The 15,903-nt window shown below is 43.5% G+C and overlaps 1 protein-coding gene across 1 annotated transcript in view; it reads right to left on the minus strand.

The window, feature by feature from the left end:
• Positions 1-203: 203 nt before the first annotated feature.
• Positions 204-15,903, minus strand: part of ST6GAL1 (ST6 beta-galactoside alpha-2,6-sialyltransferase 1) — a 124,472-nt gene continuing 108,772 nt past the window's right edge. The window contains exons 7-10 of the mRNA XM_004382244.2: positions 13,958-14,055; positions 2,428-2,526; positions 884-1,058; positions 204-580 (exon numbers count right to left, since the gene is read on the minus strand). Of these exons, the coding sequence (XP_004382301.1) occupies positions 339-580; positions 884-1,058; positions 2,428-2,526; positions 13,958-14,055 (614 nt within the window). The 3' untranslated portion in view covers positions 204-338. The remainder of the gene's footprint in view (positions 581-883; positions 1,059-2,427; positions 2,527-13,957; positions 14,056-15,903) is intronic.

Below are 15,903 nucleotides of genomic sequence, written 5' to 3' on the forward strand. Positions count from 1 at the left end.
GCCAGCCCTAGTGGGAAAAGTGGGTCTACCTGATATCTGCAGGTACACATCTACATCTGTGGAAGGAAGGGAGGACTTAGCCTGGAAAGAATGCTAGGTGTGTGTATACATGTGTGTGGTGGGCAGGTTGGGTTCACACACCTCTTTGCAGCTACAGGGAAGGCTGGACCTGGTTCCTTGCTCTCAGATCCCTGAATCCCCAGAGCTCTGCTAACAGAACACAAGGAACAGGTTGGTGTAGCTCCAGAACATGGTCTTCGCAGGCCTAGGGTAGCTAAAGGACCAACTGGAAAACATCCCATGGAGAAAGGTAAGGGGCCTGGTCAGGGAGCCCCTGCTCAACAGTGAGTACTCCGGAAGCCAGGCAGGGTGGCTTTTCCATGCAGGTAAATGTCCTCGTCTGCACCCTGGTTCAGGTGCTTCACCATGTTCTTCTCAAAGAGGAGTGGGTGGTAGGCGCCCATTGTGCAGGCGATGTCAAAGAACTTTTGGTAGTAGTAGCATATGTCAGTCTTGCGCTTGGATGGGAGGAATTCATAAATATCCACCTGGTCACACAGCGTCATCATGATCATGATGCCTGGAGAGGGAACAGAGGTGAGTCCTGCCCGACAAACCACCCTAGCATCCCACAGTTCTGCCCATGGGTCCAGCAGCTCAGGAGCCCAGCTTTGGAAGGACTGTCCTTCTGGGGTGTCTGTTTACTACTCTGATTCCCAATCTGAGCTTCCCCAGTAAATCAAGCCCAGCAGACTGTTCCCGGAGGTGTGGGACCTTATGAGCCTTAAGCACCTCTGTATCCCCAGCACTTGGGTCAGGGCCTGGTAGATGCATGCCCTCCTAGACAAAAACATGGGCAGTCTCTCCATAGACGTGGACTCACCGAGCATCCCAGAGGATGGTGGGTTTGGCTGAATCTCCTCTGGGGAGATTTCCTGAAGGATGTCCCATAGCTCCCAAGGCATCTGGGGCCTGAGGATGTAGAAGGGCTGATTGGGATGCATCTTACGATAGCTCTTGTAGTTGTTAAAGAAACTGTAGTCGGGATGCTGGTACCACTGAAAGAGAAGAAAGTTGTCTTCTCAGGAAAATAAAGGTGCCACTGATAGTGCTCCCCTCAGACAGTCATCCTCAGCTGAGGGCTCAGGGAAGGGAAGAACAAGGTAGAATCCTGGGGCATAGCCCTTTCCTGGAACAGACAGCAGACTTCCCCTCCACACTACAGCCCTCATTTGATAGCAGAGTGGGACCCAGCACGGAGCCTGTGCTGATGGGGAATTTTGAGCATGCTGACCCTGGAACATTTGCTATCATAGAATACAGGAATGTCACCAGAGCTGACAGTGGCCTTAGGAACTACCTAACCCCACCTCTCATTTTTAAAGGTGAGGAAACTAGGGCACAGGTGGCCACATCTATGGGTTCACAGCCCCTGTCCTGACCTGAGCAAATCTGAGTTCTAACTAAGATCAGGGCAAAATGTGGAAATTTAGCTAGTCAGGGTGCTGGAGCTGTGGTAGAACAGTGGTTAAGAGCTCCGCTGCTAACCAAAAGGTCGGCAGTTCAACTCCACCAGCCACTCCTTGGAAACCCTAAGGGGCAGTTCTACTCTGTCCTGTACGGTCGCTATGATTCAGAATCGACTTGACAGCAATGGATAGTGAGGGTGCCAGGACCATCAGAGCCTGTCAGCTATTGGTGGGTCCAACGGAGAATTAAATGTCACAAGAATAGTGCCCTCTACCCTGCCTCCTTCAAGCCATTCCCCTGTGGCCCCTGCAGCCCACATCAGGGAGAGGCTACCTGACATTCACAGCCAACAGTGGCAAGTCTGTCCCCAAGAGGGTGAGAATCCAGCAGGCTGAGGTTCTTGTCTTCTTCCCTGAAACAGCTAGCATTGCATATCTGGGCCCTCTGCTTAGTAAATCAGATCGTAGGGCAGGTGCTATCACCCCTCCACAACCCAGTTTCCACATCTGTAAAATGGGGACGACCACGCCTCTGTCTACTTCCTTAAGCTGTTGTGGGAATGAAATGAGAAGAACTCATTGCTAGGAAAGTGAAGGAATATTATTTACAGTAGTGATTTACAGAGTGATAATACTAGAGGATATTACTACTACTGCTGATACTCATCAGAAATAAATACATTAAATGAACACAATCCACCCAAGATGGTTAGAAATTCAGCCTGTTACTCCCATACACACCGTAACTGGGAGACAAATACTTGGCAATATAGGGTAAGGCATGGAGAGCAGCTGGTATAGGGTAGGAATACTTGTGTGCTGGATAGTTCAGATGAGGTGGAGTACCCGAAAATGGCCCATCCACAGCGTCAGTTATGACTCTAAAACACCAGAAATTCAGGAAAATCTGTAGGCAAACAGATGACCCAACACCTACTTCCCATGGACACCTACTTACCTCTGGGATATCTGAATGGTATACAGACGGGTCCCACACAATTAGGATTCCTTCATTGTATAAACTGTCTTTGAGGAAGCGGCCTTCTATGGTGACCAGCTGCAGGAAGAAACAGACAAGATGTCACTTGGACATTTACACATAAATAAAAAACCAAAACCAAACCTGTTGCTGTCAAGTCTATTCCAACACATAAGTGGTTGGTTGCAATAATGACTGACACATCACATGAGGCCCCAGAGCCTCCGTGAGGCCTCTAAGTTCTGGTGCAGCTCTTCATGTCATTCAGAAGACAGTAACAATGCCAGCATTGACTTCTGAGGTCATTTTATCACAGTCATACAGCAGAAAGGCTTCCACTCAGATTTTGAGATATACTGGGGTGAGGAAACAGTGACGATGGCACAGTATACTGTTCCCATGGAGTCCCACCTTTTGAGGGGTAAGAAGAATTAGGTCTTAAAGTCAGAATCTTACATAGTCAAAATTATCTCTAAAGATCCCTTCAATCACTTATAAAGTACCACCAAACAAACCCATTGCCATCAAGTCAATTCCAACTATAGTGACCCTATAGGACAAAGGGACTGAACCCAAGCCCATCATTTTCCAGATGGGTAAACTGAGGTCCAGAGAGAGCAGAGACTTGTCTGAAGCTACAAGGCAAGTCAGAGGCAGCGCCAAGACCAGAACCCAGAGGTCGGCTCCTGGCAGAATGCTCTTTCTGCCCCAACAAGGCTATACTCATGAAACCACTGGACATTTAAATAAGCCAGCACACCAGCAGATCCGGGTCATCTTCAGTTCTCACTGTACGCAACAGGGAAATAATCCAAGAAACTGGGAAGAGGTGACGATAAGTGCAACTTTTATCCAGAGAGGAGAAACAGGAAGTGGCTGAGGCTGGAATCTGGTGGAAGGAAAAGGGGAGAAACAAAGAACCAAGCACCTCAACCTTCAGTGGGCATAGTTCTGAATGTATCCCCATTAATTCTGGTAGCCCTTTATGTGAGGTTCAAAGATGGCCTGAAAACTGCTGAGAGAGATGGGAGACAGGGTACCAGCCCTGCTTTGTGTCTAACTCTCTCTGTGGTCTTAGGTGGGTCACTGTGCCTTTCCCAGCCCCGGGTGCCTTATTTACAGGATATCACACCCCATAAGGCCCTGCCTGGGTGACCAGCCATGCCTGGGTGACATCTCAGTCTATCATTTTTCCAACTGCAGCAGCAGGGACTTAGGAAATACTCATGTTCTTCACAGAAGGTCCTACAGGTGTTCACACGGAGCGTCTGACCTAGTTTCAAGGATCCCAGGGACCGTGTAATGAGAAGGATGTCATTGCCAGAGGAACAAAGCCCCAGGGAACAGCTGCCAGGAAAAGGCTGCACCAGAGAGGTACGAACGTTGCTGTTTGAAAAGCTCTGTTTACAGAAACCTTTCTGGTTATAAAGTCACAAAGGCTCACTGCAGAAAGTTAGAAAATACACAAAAAAGTACAAAGAAGATAATGTTGTGGTTGTTGCTGACAGTTGCCATAAAGTCCATTCCAACTCATGGAGACTCCATGTATGCAGAAGAGATCTGCTCCATAGGATTTTCAAGGTTGTGACCTTTCAGAGGCAGATCACCCAGCCTGTCTTCCAAGGAACCTGTGGGTGGATTTGAACCACCAGCCTTTCAGCAACAGTCAAGCACGTAACCATTTGTGCCACCCAGGGACTCCAAGAAGATAAATTTAAAAAACAAAAAACCAAACCTGTTGCCATCGAGTCGATTCTGACTCATAGTGACCCTAAAGGACAGAGTAGAACTGCCCCACAGGGTTTCCAAGGGGTGCCTGATGGATTCGAACTGCCGAGCTTTTGGTTAGCAGCCGTAGCTTTAACCACTACGCCACCAGGGTTTCCAAGACAGCCATCCATAATCGCATTCTCCAGATATCACCAGTGTGACTATTTTGGCCTTGTTTTTCTTCCCAAATCTTATTTCCCTCCATATGTATATGTGTATGAATGTGTGTGTGTGTGTGTGTGTGTGTGTGTGTATCTTAACTACAGCATCTGGACTTAGTGATTTTGTTACATTCACACAACAATCCAGGTCAACAGCAAATACCCAAAGAAGGGGACAAAATGCAGATTTCAAAGTTAAACCAAAACATGTAGTTGAACTGTGCCTGCAAAGATTTCTTCATACACGTGTAACTGTACCCATGACATCCCGTTGATTCTAGCTCCTGGCGATTCCATGGGTTACAGAGTAGAACTGCTTCATAGGGTTTTCTTGGCTGTAATCTTTACGGAAACAGATCCCCGGGCCTTTCTTTGATGGTGACGCTGCATGGGTTCAAATTGTCAATCATTAGGTTAGTGGTCAATCACAAACCATTTATGCTACCCAGAGACTTTCATACATGTATAAAAACAAACAAACAAATCTAATGCCGCTGAGTCGATTCCAACTCATAGCAACACTATAGGACAGAGTAGAACTGCCCCATAGGTTTCCACTGATGTAATCTTTTCAGAAGCAGATTGCCACATCTTCCATCCACGGAGAAGCTGGTGGGTTCAAACCACTAACCTTTCAGATAGCAGCCAAGCACTTAACCATTGCACACTCTGTAATTTAGAAGGTACTTTTTTTATATGTATTAACTCACTTAGTCTCTACAAATATCCCTCCACCTCCACCATGAAATAGACTACATGCTATTATTCCCTTTTGGGAGATGAGAAGATTTGGAAGGGGAAAAGGGATGCCCAGCATCACATAACTAGTGACTGGTAGAGCAGGAACAGGCCTCCTGAATCCTGGTCCAGCAGGATTCTTTGCACATTAAGAAAAAAAAAAAAATGTTTATGCACAAACATGCCTCTGTGTGTGTGTGTGTGTGTGTGTGTGTGTGTGTGTGTGTATGTTTTAATAAACCTTTGATTTTCTGAGTATTTAGTAGTGGTAATAATAATACAATTGTGTGGGGATATATGCCATTTAAACATGGCTGGACTATTGACAACTGCAGCCCCCACAGGCCTCTATGCTGCACAACATGTTGAGACTTGTCCCCAACATGTTGAGACTTGTCACGACTTGTTTTCCCAAACCTATTGTCCCTTTATTGATTGGCTTGTTTACCTGAAGTCCTTCTCTCTTGCCCACACCCAAAGCCCATTGTTCTGTTATTTGCTTCACTGCTTGCTGTATTGACTATAAATAAACTCCTGGGACTGAAGCTGGGGTCGACTCCTCAGAGTGACCCTCCTGGCCCCACTTCTCTGTAAGAGTTGTGTTTGGTTACTGTCTCCGCCGTCCGACAACCGTCACCGCTGCAACACCATTGTATTAGGCAAATCTGCTGCAAAAGACCTCTTTAAAGTGTTAAAAAGAAAAGATGTCACTTTGAGGATTTAGGCACGGCTCACCTAAGCCATGGTGTTTTCAATCGCCTCATATGCATGAGAAAGCAGGACAATGAATAAGGAAGACGGAAGAAGAAGTGATGCCTTTGAATTACAGTGCTGGCAAAGACTATTGAATATACCATGGACTGAGAGAAGAACAAACATTCTGTCTTGGAATAAGTACAACCAGAATGCTCCCTAGAAGTGAGGATGGCGAGACTTCGTCTCACATAATTTGGACATGTTATTAGAAGGGACCAGTCCCTGGAGAAGGACATCATGCTTGGTAAAGTAAATGGTTGGTGAACAAAGAAGACCCACAACAAGATGGATTGACACAGTGGCTGCAACAATGGGCTCAAACACAGCAATGACTGTGAGGATGGCATAGGACCAGGCAGTGTTTTGTTCTGTTGTACGTAGGATCACTATGAGTTGGAACCAACTGAATGGAAGCTAACAACAACAATAAAAAGAATACCTTTGTGGCTGGGTCTTTTTTACCAAGCTTATCAAACATGTCTTCTTTATTCCTCATGATATTTGTGAGCCCCATGCAGGAGACGAAAAGGAAGCTCTAAGAAGTTACATACCTGGCCCACATTCACACAACTAGGAAGTGATGGGGCTGGGATGCAAACCAAGGACTGTCTAGTTCCAAATACTGTGCTTTTTTTCTAATGCACTAGCCAACCTTCATCCAACAACATTAAGTGATGATTAAAGACAGCGTGTGTTCTGGCTGCCAGATGACTTGCAAAGTAAAGAGAAACAAAAAGAACTAGTCCAGGTAACTTAAACCAAACCATTGCCATCGAGTCGAATCAACTCATAGCGACCCTATAGGACACAGTGGAACTGACCCATAGGGTTTCCAAGGAGTGGCTGGTGGATTTGAACTGCCAACCTTTCGGTTAGCAGCCAAGCTCTTAACCACGGCGCCACCAGGGCTTCCCAGGTAACTTAGGTACATACTATTTCACTACATAACCTCAGTCTTGGGGGGAGTGTGGGGGACAACTAAAAACAAATCTTGAACTCTATTTAGTAGATTTGTCTCATATAGAGTTCTACAGATCAATTTTAGGTATACTGTAGGCCTGAGCAAATGAATAAATGTGTTGATATTGTTGGGAAGCAGTGTTCTCACTGAGAAACAAGAGAATACAAATATAGAATGGGAAAGGAAAAAAGAACGATGGGTAGATAGGCTGGATTTGGAAGTATGGATCTAAATCCACTGTTTCTAAAATATACATACTTAGGCCTTAGGGAAGGCCTGACTGCCGAAACATTTACACATATATGCATGTGCAGGTACAGATGCATGTGTGTATACATGCACATGTATATGTATGTATATATGTATATTAATGTACACATTTGCATATTATTAAGTATGTACATATATGTGTACATGTGTGCGTACATGCATATATTTACCAGCACTGTCTGCTGAGAGGGTCTAAAAGCAAACACATCCTGGTAGCAATGAGCACGCAATAGTGCCCAAATCTTGGTTTCTAATACCATTTCTCTCTTAAAGGAACCAGGGCTCCTCGAAAAAAATGGCTGATCATAGAGATGGAGGAGGACAGTAGGGAAAAATAAAACTTTCCTGGATTTCTCAGTGCTCCTGTAAAAGGCTAGCCTCCTGAGACTCTTCACATACCAGGAGATTTAGGTCTTTAGCCATTTGTCCAGTTAATTGCTCTGCTCTAATCCAGAAGATAGTAAAACTTCTTTTATCTCCCAAGAGGGTAAATAGAGCCTGGAGTAGGTCTCAAGTTGGCTCCCCAAGATATCAGGAAGACTGGAACAGCTATTTTCTTGGATCTTTACAGCTCAAGGAGGAAGGGGGCCTGGGAGATTTTACATCTGTAAATCATAAAAGCTGAGATATGGGGGAATATCTGAATCTTGGGGAGATTTTATTTATATACCAAAGGACTGGGTAAAGAGGAGACCCTTTCAGAGGGAAAGGAGAACATCTGCTTCCTACACTTTATAAGCAGGGAAAATCACTTTTACTCATTGTCATGGATTGAATTGTGTTCCCCCCAAAATATCTGTCAACTTGGCTGGGTCATGATTCCCAGTATTGTATAACTGTACCATTTTGTAATCTGATGTGATTTCCTTATGTGTTGTAAACTCTTATCACTATGATGTAATAACATGGATTAGCAGCAGTTATACCGATCAGGTATAGATTAGATAGTGTCTTAAGCCAATCTCTTTTGAGATACAAAAGACAGAAGCGGGCAGACACATGGGAACCTCATACCCATAGAAAGCAATGCCAAGAGCAAAGCGCATCCTTTGGACCTGAGGTTCCTGCGCAGAGAAGCTCCCAGACCAAGGGAAGATTGATGACACGGACCTTCTTCCAGAGTTGACAGAGAAAGTGTTCCCCCGGAGCTGATGCCCTGAATTTGGACTTGTAGCCTACTGGGCTGTGAGAGAATAAACTTCTCTTTATTAAAGCCATCCACTTGTGGTATTTCTGTTATAGCAGCACTAGATGACTAAGACACTCATCCCTTGCCTATTGGGTATACGGTTACTCATGTAGGACAATTGATCTGGCTCTTATTGCATCACCCTACAGGTAAGGGTAAAGAGGGGCCAACACACGATTATTTACTGTAAGGTATTTAGTAAGAAGCCTGTCTCTGATCCACAACCCCTTGTGTGCACATACAAGATAAAATTAATAAAGATGAATGTTAAAAACCCTACAGATGGTACAAAATGAGCTAGAACATCTTGCTATGCCAGAAAGTATAGCAGTGTTAAAAACGGGGGGGAAAATGATATGCATGTCGCAGGGAAACAAGAGCGAGCTCAAAGGAACTCCTGCTGGCCATAGTAATTGTGAGCAGTAATGAATTATAAACCATTGAAAAAAACAGGAATCCATGAGTCCTTACCAATAATATGGAGATAAAGAAAGAATGAAATGGGGTCGGGGAGGGGGGGCATGGGGCGGGGCTCTTACTTAGAGTAGAATCCTGAGTGCCAACTGGAAAATGTGAAGGAAGGAGCACTGGAGTTAAAAGACCATCAGAGTGAAAACTGGTTCAGGCAAAACTCATCAATGAATGCTAAACATGGAGGGGAATTTTGGTGAGCAGAATATTGACATGGTATTACCACATTCACCTATAGACTGTCAGGAACAAACAGTAACGATATAGTGGAGAAATCAGACAATGCCTTAACCAGGTGATCCAAGTTAAAATCAGCTATGAGGGCAGACAGACATTGCACACCTCCTGATGTGATGGCCTGAGGAGGACACATCATTTATGTAGTTTTCTAGCCATAAACGGATGAACCTAACATTGAGAAAACATCAGACAAACCCAAAATTTGTGTTATGGATTGAACTGTGACCCCCACCCCCAAAAGATATGTTGAAGTCCTAATCCCTATACTGGTGAATGTGTTCTTGTTTGGAAATAGGCTTTTTCTTATCAGTTAAGGAAGTCATACTAGAGTAGGGTAGGTCCTAATCTTTTCTGAACAGTGTCTTTAAAAAGGGAAAACAGACAAAGCAATAGGGTTACACAGGGTAAGACATCATGTGAGGGACCATCTACAAGTCAAGGAATGTCCAGGGCTACTAGAAGATGAAAGAGAAAAGGAAGGATCTTCCCCTAGAGCTGACAGAGAGACAGAGAATAGCCCTACTGACACCCTGGATTCAGACCTACCCCTAGAACTGTGAGATAATAAGTTTTTGTTTCTTTAAAGCCACCCACTTTGTGGTATTTTGTTATGACAGCCCAGGAAACTAAGACGAAAAGGAACATTTTCGTTTTTTTTAAAAAAAGAACTGTATTCTTAAAAAATGTTCATGTCTTAAAAAAACAAAAAAGGGCTATGGAGATACTGCAGATTAAAGGAGACTAAAGAGACATGAAAATTGAGTATAATACCTGATTCTGGTTTGGATCTTGTACTTGAGGGAAAGAATTGGCATAAAGGACATTATCAGGTCAACTGACAAAACTGGGATACAGATAGATTAGAAGAGTGTATGGTATCAATGTAACTGTGTGAAGTTGATAACTGTACTTTGATAACATAAGAGTATATCCTTATTCTTAAGAAATACACACTAAAATATTTAGGGATAAAAGGCTATGATGTATACAATTTACTATCAGATAAAAGAATGTTATGAAATTGGAGCAGATGATACAGAAGATGCGGTAAAATGTTAATAATAAGTGAATCTGGATACAGGGTATAAAGGCATTCTTTGTATTATTCTTATTCTTGCAACTTTTCTAGAAGCGTTAAAGAATTTCAAAATAAATAGTTAAAAATAAATAAATTGGAGGAGTTTTGGAGATAATCCATTAAGTGAGCAGAAGGCTATCTAGATTACACTTCATGCAGAAATACTTATTGCACAACTACTATGTAACGGACACTAGTCTAGACACTTGGGTACATCAGTGAACAAAACGGACAAAACTACCTGCCCTCATAGAGCTTACTTGATGGTGGGAGAGTGAGGTAGTAAGTGAGATGGAAAAAGAGACAGGAATGAGAAAAATTGGACTTGGAGGGTGTCGCCAGCAAGCCAAGGAGGAGCCCTGGACAAGTTGTCAAGAGGGCTCCATCCTATCCTGATTCTGCCATAACCTTTGTGCAATCGTGCATGTCATCTTCTCTTCTTATCTTATTTGTAAAATGAAATGATTAGGTAAGACTCTGGGCTCCACAGGGACAGGAAATGTGTCTGCTTCTGTTTTACGATTGTTGCCAGCTGCTGAATTTCAGCTTTTCTCACAAAGTCTAGCACAAAGCAGATGATCAGTAAGAACTTCTGGAGTCAATGAAAATGGATATTTGATCTCCAAAGTCCTTTTCAACTCTGTGATTTCAAATATGATTCAAATAATCTCAAAGGAGGTGGCACCACTACAGATTCTACAGATATTAAAAGGATAATGAGGACATATCATGAACAACTTTATGCCAGTAAATTCAATAACGTAAATGAAATATACAAATTCCTGAAAAGACAAATTATCGAAGCTCAGGCAGGAATAAATAGACAATACGAAAAGCTCTATATGTAGGAAAGAAATTGACTTTGTAGCTAAAAACCTTCCCACAAGGAAAACTGTAGGTCCAGATAGTTTTACTAGTGAATTCTATCAAATATTTAAGAAATAATATCAGTTCTACACAAATGCTTCCAGGAAATTGAAGAAGAGGAAATGCTTCACAATTCACCTTATGAGCCCAGTATTACCCTGATACCAAAAACCAGACAAAGAGCTTACAAGAAAAGAAAACTACCAACCACTATCTCTCATGAACATAGACGCAAAAATTCCTAACAGATTACCTCCAAATGTAGACATTTGGAGGTTGGGTGAGATTCTGATATAAGCACTGGCTACGGGTGGTGGCTTAGCTGAAATGGAATGTGAGGGCAGATAAGAAGTTATGTCAAAGATAGTGAGTTTCCACAAACTGAATATAAACTTTGATTTTACTGTGAGGTTTCAGCAGTACACTCACAGAATTCCAGGCCAAAGACTGCTTTTCCCTGGTCCAGACTTTCAGGTCAAGGATTACCTGACCCCAAATGGATTATACCCTGCCTTTGCACTGTGACATGACTGCCTCTGTGGGGAGAGGGGAATCATTTCTCCTCAGCTAAACTAAACCCCTTGGGGGAAGGAAGACCTTACAATTTCCTGCTTTTCCTCCATGCCTGGCAGGGGTTTTGTGGGAGTGTATTTGCTTGACTGAATGGAATTTTAGGCAGCTGGCTGTATACCAGATGGGTGGACCACAAAAGGAAAAGAAGAAAACTGACAGCAGCTCTGGCATATTGAAAACCACATATAACCTGGAGCTTTGGGATATGAGAAGGCAAGCTGAGTCCAATATCAAGTCACAGATCCTTTTCTAATTCTGAAAAATAACAGTGACTCAGAATGTGTCTGCTGGCCAGAATCAAGGACTCTGGAACTCATGATATCCACCATGTCTACATTTCAGCTCCCAAATTATGATGCCAAAATACTACATCCAAAGGAGTTCCATCAAAACCATCCAGCTCACCTTGGTTGTATACAGTTCTGCTGTTGATGGAAAATTCCTCCACCTATCCAGACACTTGTCTGTCAGAATCTTTAGAAGAAAGATTGGGCCTTAAAGAAAGCTTTGGGGATTTAAACTGCTGGTGGCAAAGAGACTTGGATCCAAATCTCACCTTTATCACTTACTGTCTGGGCTACCTGAGACTTTTGAGCCTAAGCTTCCTCATGTAAAATGGTGGTGATCACACCTTACAGGGTTGTCATGAAGATCAAATGAGATCATGCATGTAAAGCTCTTGGACACTAGAAGTATTTAAAAAATGCCACCAGCTATTATTTCAGGACAAGCCCCATTAAGTAATCTGGGGATGTCTTGGTTGAAATCCAATCAGCATGCCTGTCACTCTCCACAGGAGGTAGATTTTCTCTCTTCGGTGGATACAAAAGCTTCCAAGAAAGCCACTGTGTCTTCTTGTCCCATTCTCTCCTCTCTCAGCCCCACTGAGCCCAGCAGGTGCTTAGCTGGGTCTCACAGAAGCCTTCTAGACTTACTCTCAGAATTGAATTTATTTCAAGACACACAGTTAACTGACAGGAAAGACCACGCTGCTTCCCCGTTGAATCTCATACCACCACCTGGCCCGGGTGCATACGGTCTAAATGAGGATACAGAACTGAAACCTCACAGTATGATACTGCTCTCCATAAAAAGCTTCACACACTTGCTTCACGTTACTAAAGTCAGGGGCAGAGGGAAAGAGAAAATAAGAAAAGCCCCTTATATTTTCCATGGCGTTGTCACAAAAAGCTGTTCTACGCCATGTGAAGGAGATGAGCCCAACAAATGCGGACCTGGTGCCCTCAGAGGGGAGCACTTTCAGGAGGACCTCTCTGGCTGGAAAGAGGAAGCAGAGCTCAAAGGCAGCATTCTACCAAAACAGCAGCTACTCCCGCAGTGAGGTTCCAGGTGCTCTCCGTGGGCAGTGATGGGAACTCAGCTTCCTCAGTGACAGAAATAGCACAAAACAGCGAGGATAACTGACCAGGACAAAAGAGAGAGAAGACAGACTGCCACTCCCTAGGATAGCAAGATGAGCAAGGGTGATGACAGAAAGTTGTCAGTCACAATGCAGTGCCTGTGATAGAATGCTAAAGGGACACCCCAGACATTTAGAGCTGCTTATGGAGGAAGAGGAGGGAGGGTCAGAGTGCCTGGGGAAGACCGGGAAGGGTTTCCTTGAGAGTGGACAGTGTACCCTGTGAAGTGGGCCTCCCTCTCTGAGCCCCAGGATTAGCAAATGTAGGAAAAAAAATGTGCTTCAGAGGAAAGCTATGCATTGTCTACGGCACACCCTTCTTCCTTACTGGATTCTGATACTATAGGAGCCGTTTTACAACTTCTTGTAGATTGTAGATAAAACTGATAAGCATACCCAGTCTAAACATTGGCATAAAAACACCCAAGGCTCACCTGTTTACTCAGTGGTTGTAAGTGAAGTGAATAGCTTTGTAGCCCTAGTACGTAAGGTCAGGTACATACGTAATCAAGTTTCGTTCTGCTAATTAAATCATTAATTTTGTGGCAAAAGAATTTAACCTCTATTTCTTAAGTTTCCATTAGTATTGAGAAAGCAGCGTGTGCTACCTGGAAATATCCAAGAAACTAATTATCTAGGGGAATGTATGAAATAGGCCACATATTCTAGTGCCCTATTAAACATAATCCTAATGGTGATGATGTCTTGTAATAGTTGTATAATAGTTGATGGCATATAAACTGCTCTCACATGTATTGCTTCATTTCATTTTCACAACACTCCTCACTCTCCCCTGGATGTTCTCTGCTTTCTCTAGGCACGAGACACCTCCATGAATACATCTCCAGGTTGGGTCATGGGATTACTATCTTCTCGTTCTCCAACAAGGAACTGGGGACTCAGGAAAGCCAAAGACTTCATTAAGCTGGCAGCTGTGATGTGCTCCTAGTAGATACGTTCCACTTTAGAACCCATCGTGGTCCCTCTCTCTGTTTCTGTACAGAAGAAGTTTTACCTGTGAGTTTATCAGGCGAATGGTAGTTTTCGTACCCACATCTTGTTGGAAATTGGCTGTGGGTGCCGCGTTAAACCTCAGGACAGCATCATGATCATCTATAAACCACAAGGAAACAGAAAAGAGGTGAGTAGCACTAGCAATATGCAGAAAGAGAGGACTGGAGGAGAGAGCATAGGAGGAGGTGGAGGGGGCAAGAGAATAATGCCTTCCAATTTTTATCCCATCTTGATAAGCTGGGAAAAATCATTATGTTTGTATGGTGCAATCACGTAAATCTCAGACAGAAATGACCACCTGCAGTGCCTGGCCACTGCAAGGGCAAAAGGGGTCTATATCTGAAACCCAGTCAAGACACTAGTATGCCTAGTTACAGCAGAAAAGTGAACAGGGTTGTCGCAGATTGAATTGTGCCCCCCAAAAATGTCTGTCAACTTGACTAGGTCATGATTCCCACTATTGTATGATTGTTTACCATTTTATCATCTAACGTGATTTCCCTGTGTTATAAACTCTATCACTATGATGTAATATGATGGATTAGCAGCAGTTATATTGATGAGGTCTATAAGATTAGATAGTGTCTTAAGCCAATCTCTTTTGAGATATAAAAGAGAGAAGTGAGCAGAGACACATGGGAACCTCACACCACCAAGAAAGCAATGCCAGGAGCAGAGCGCATCCTTCAGACCTGAGGTTCCTGCACAGAGAAGCTCCCAGGCCAAGGGAAGACTGATGCATCACAAGGACCTTTCTCCAGAGATGACAGAGAGAGAAAGCTTTCCCCTGGAGCTGATGCCTTGAATTTGTACTTGTGGGCTGCTTGACTGTGAAAGAATAAATTACTTTTTGTTAAAACCATCCACTTGTGGTATTTCTGTTATAGCAGCACTAGATGACTAAGACAAGGGACAATGTACTACTTGTGTGGAATCACTATTCCAGTTGTCAAAGGAGCAAACCAAATATTGTCTTGGTATTACCAGTAAATCATATTTCTATCCCTGTCAGAAAAATGAAGACTCTGCCATATACTCAGTCTACCCCACAAGCACAAAGTACCCCATGGCCTTCTGAAACGTGTGCCATGCTCTGCAAATGGAAGAGATTCACTATGACATCCAAGACAACCCCCTAAGAGTTTGGTTTAGGAACATGAGACCCACGGAAGGGTCACAAACCTCAATGTATTCTATTTTCTCTCTCTCTCTGTCTCTTTTTTTTTACGTAAGCACGTTGTTGGAAATAATGTCCTAAATTGAGCCAAGATCAAATAATCCACCTCAAAAAAATCTATTCACTTCCTGGGCTCTTTTTCCCTGTCCTTGCAGCTGTTGAAGCAGAGTTTGGAAGACTTGGACAAGTTTCTACATCCAGAAATTGGCCAATCTGATTGGGGTGAGAATTGATGACTTTTAAGGTGCATCCCAAACCTGAGTGTCTATGATCCTAAGAAAACTCATCCCAACCTTATTTGATCAAGCAAGTCTGGAGTTTATCACTGAAATGTGCACAACATTTGGGGGTCAACCCAATCCTCCATTGTTCTAGTTCCCTCCAGGTGGATTCGTTTTGGGTTGTTCTTGATCCACACAGGAGGAATGGGGTGGGGTGAGTAGGGTGAGCATTTGGCTTAGTATAAGACACTCTGAGAAGAGGATGCCCATAGAATTAAGGGATGAAAGCCTCCTTCTTTATTACAGTTCCAACATATATACTAAGGCTCGGGGATCTGGACACCTTAGTCACGAAAACAATGTAGCCATATTTTCAGGACAAAATTTCACTGAAATGGCTTGAAAGTTACACAGGCACACTAAACTGCAAATCGGACAGGAGGTACATCTTTACACAATTCAGAACTGCAACAAGTTTTGTCATGACATTGGTATCACAAGTGATCAGTCACACTAGATATGCAGATTCATCAGAAACTTCACTTACTT

This window comes from Trichechus manatus, unplaced genomic scaffold (assembly GCF_000243295.1).
Source record: "Trichechus manatus latirostris isolate Lorelei unplaced genomic scaffold, TriManLat1.0 scaffold00092, whole genome shotgun sequence".
NCBI classification, from domain to species: Eukaryota; Metazoa; Chordata; class Mammalia; order Sirenia; family Trichechidae; genus Trichechus; species Trichechus manatus.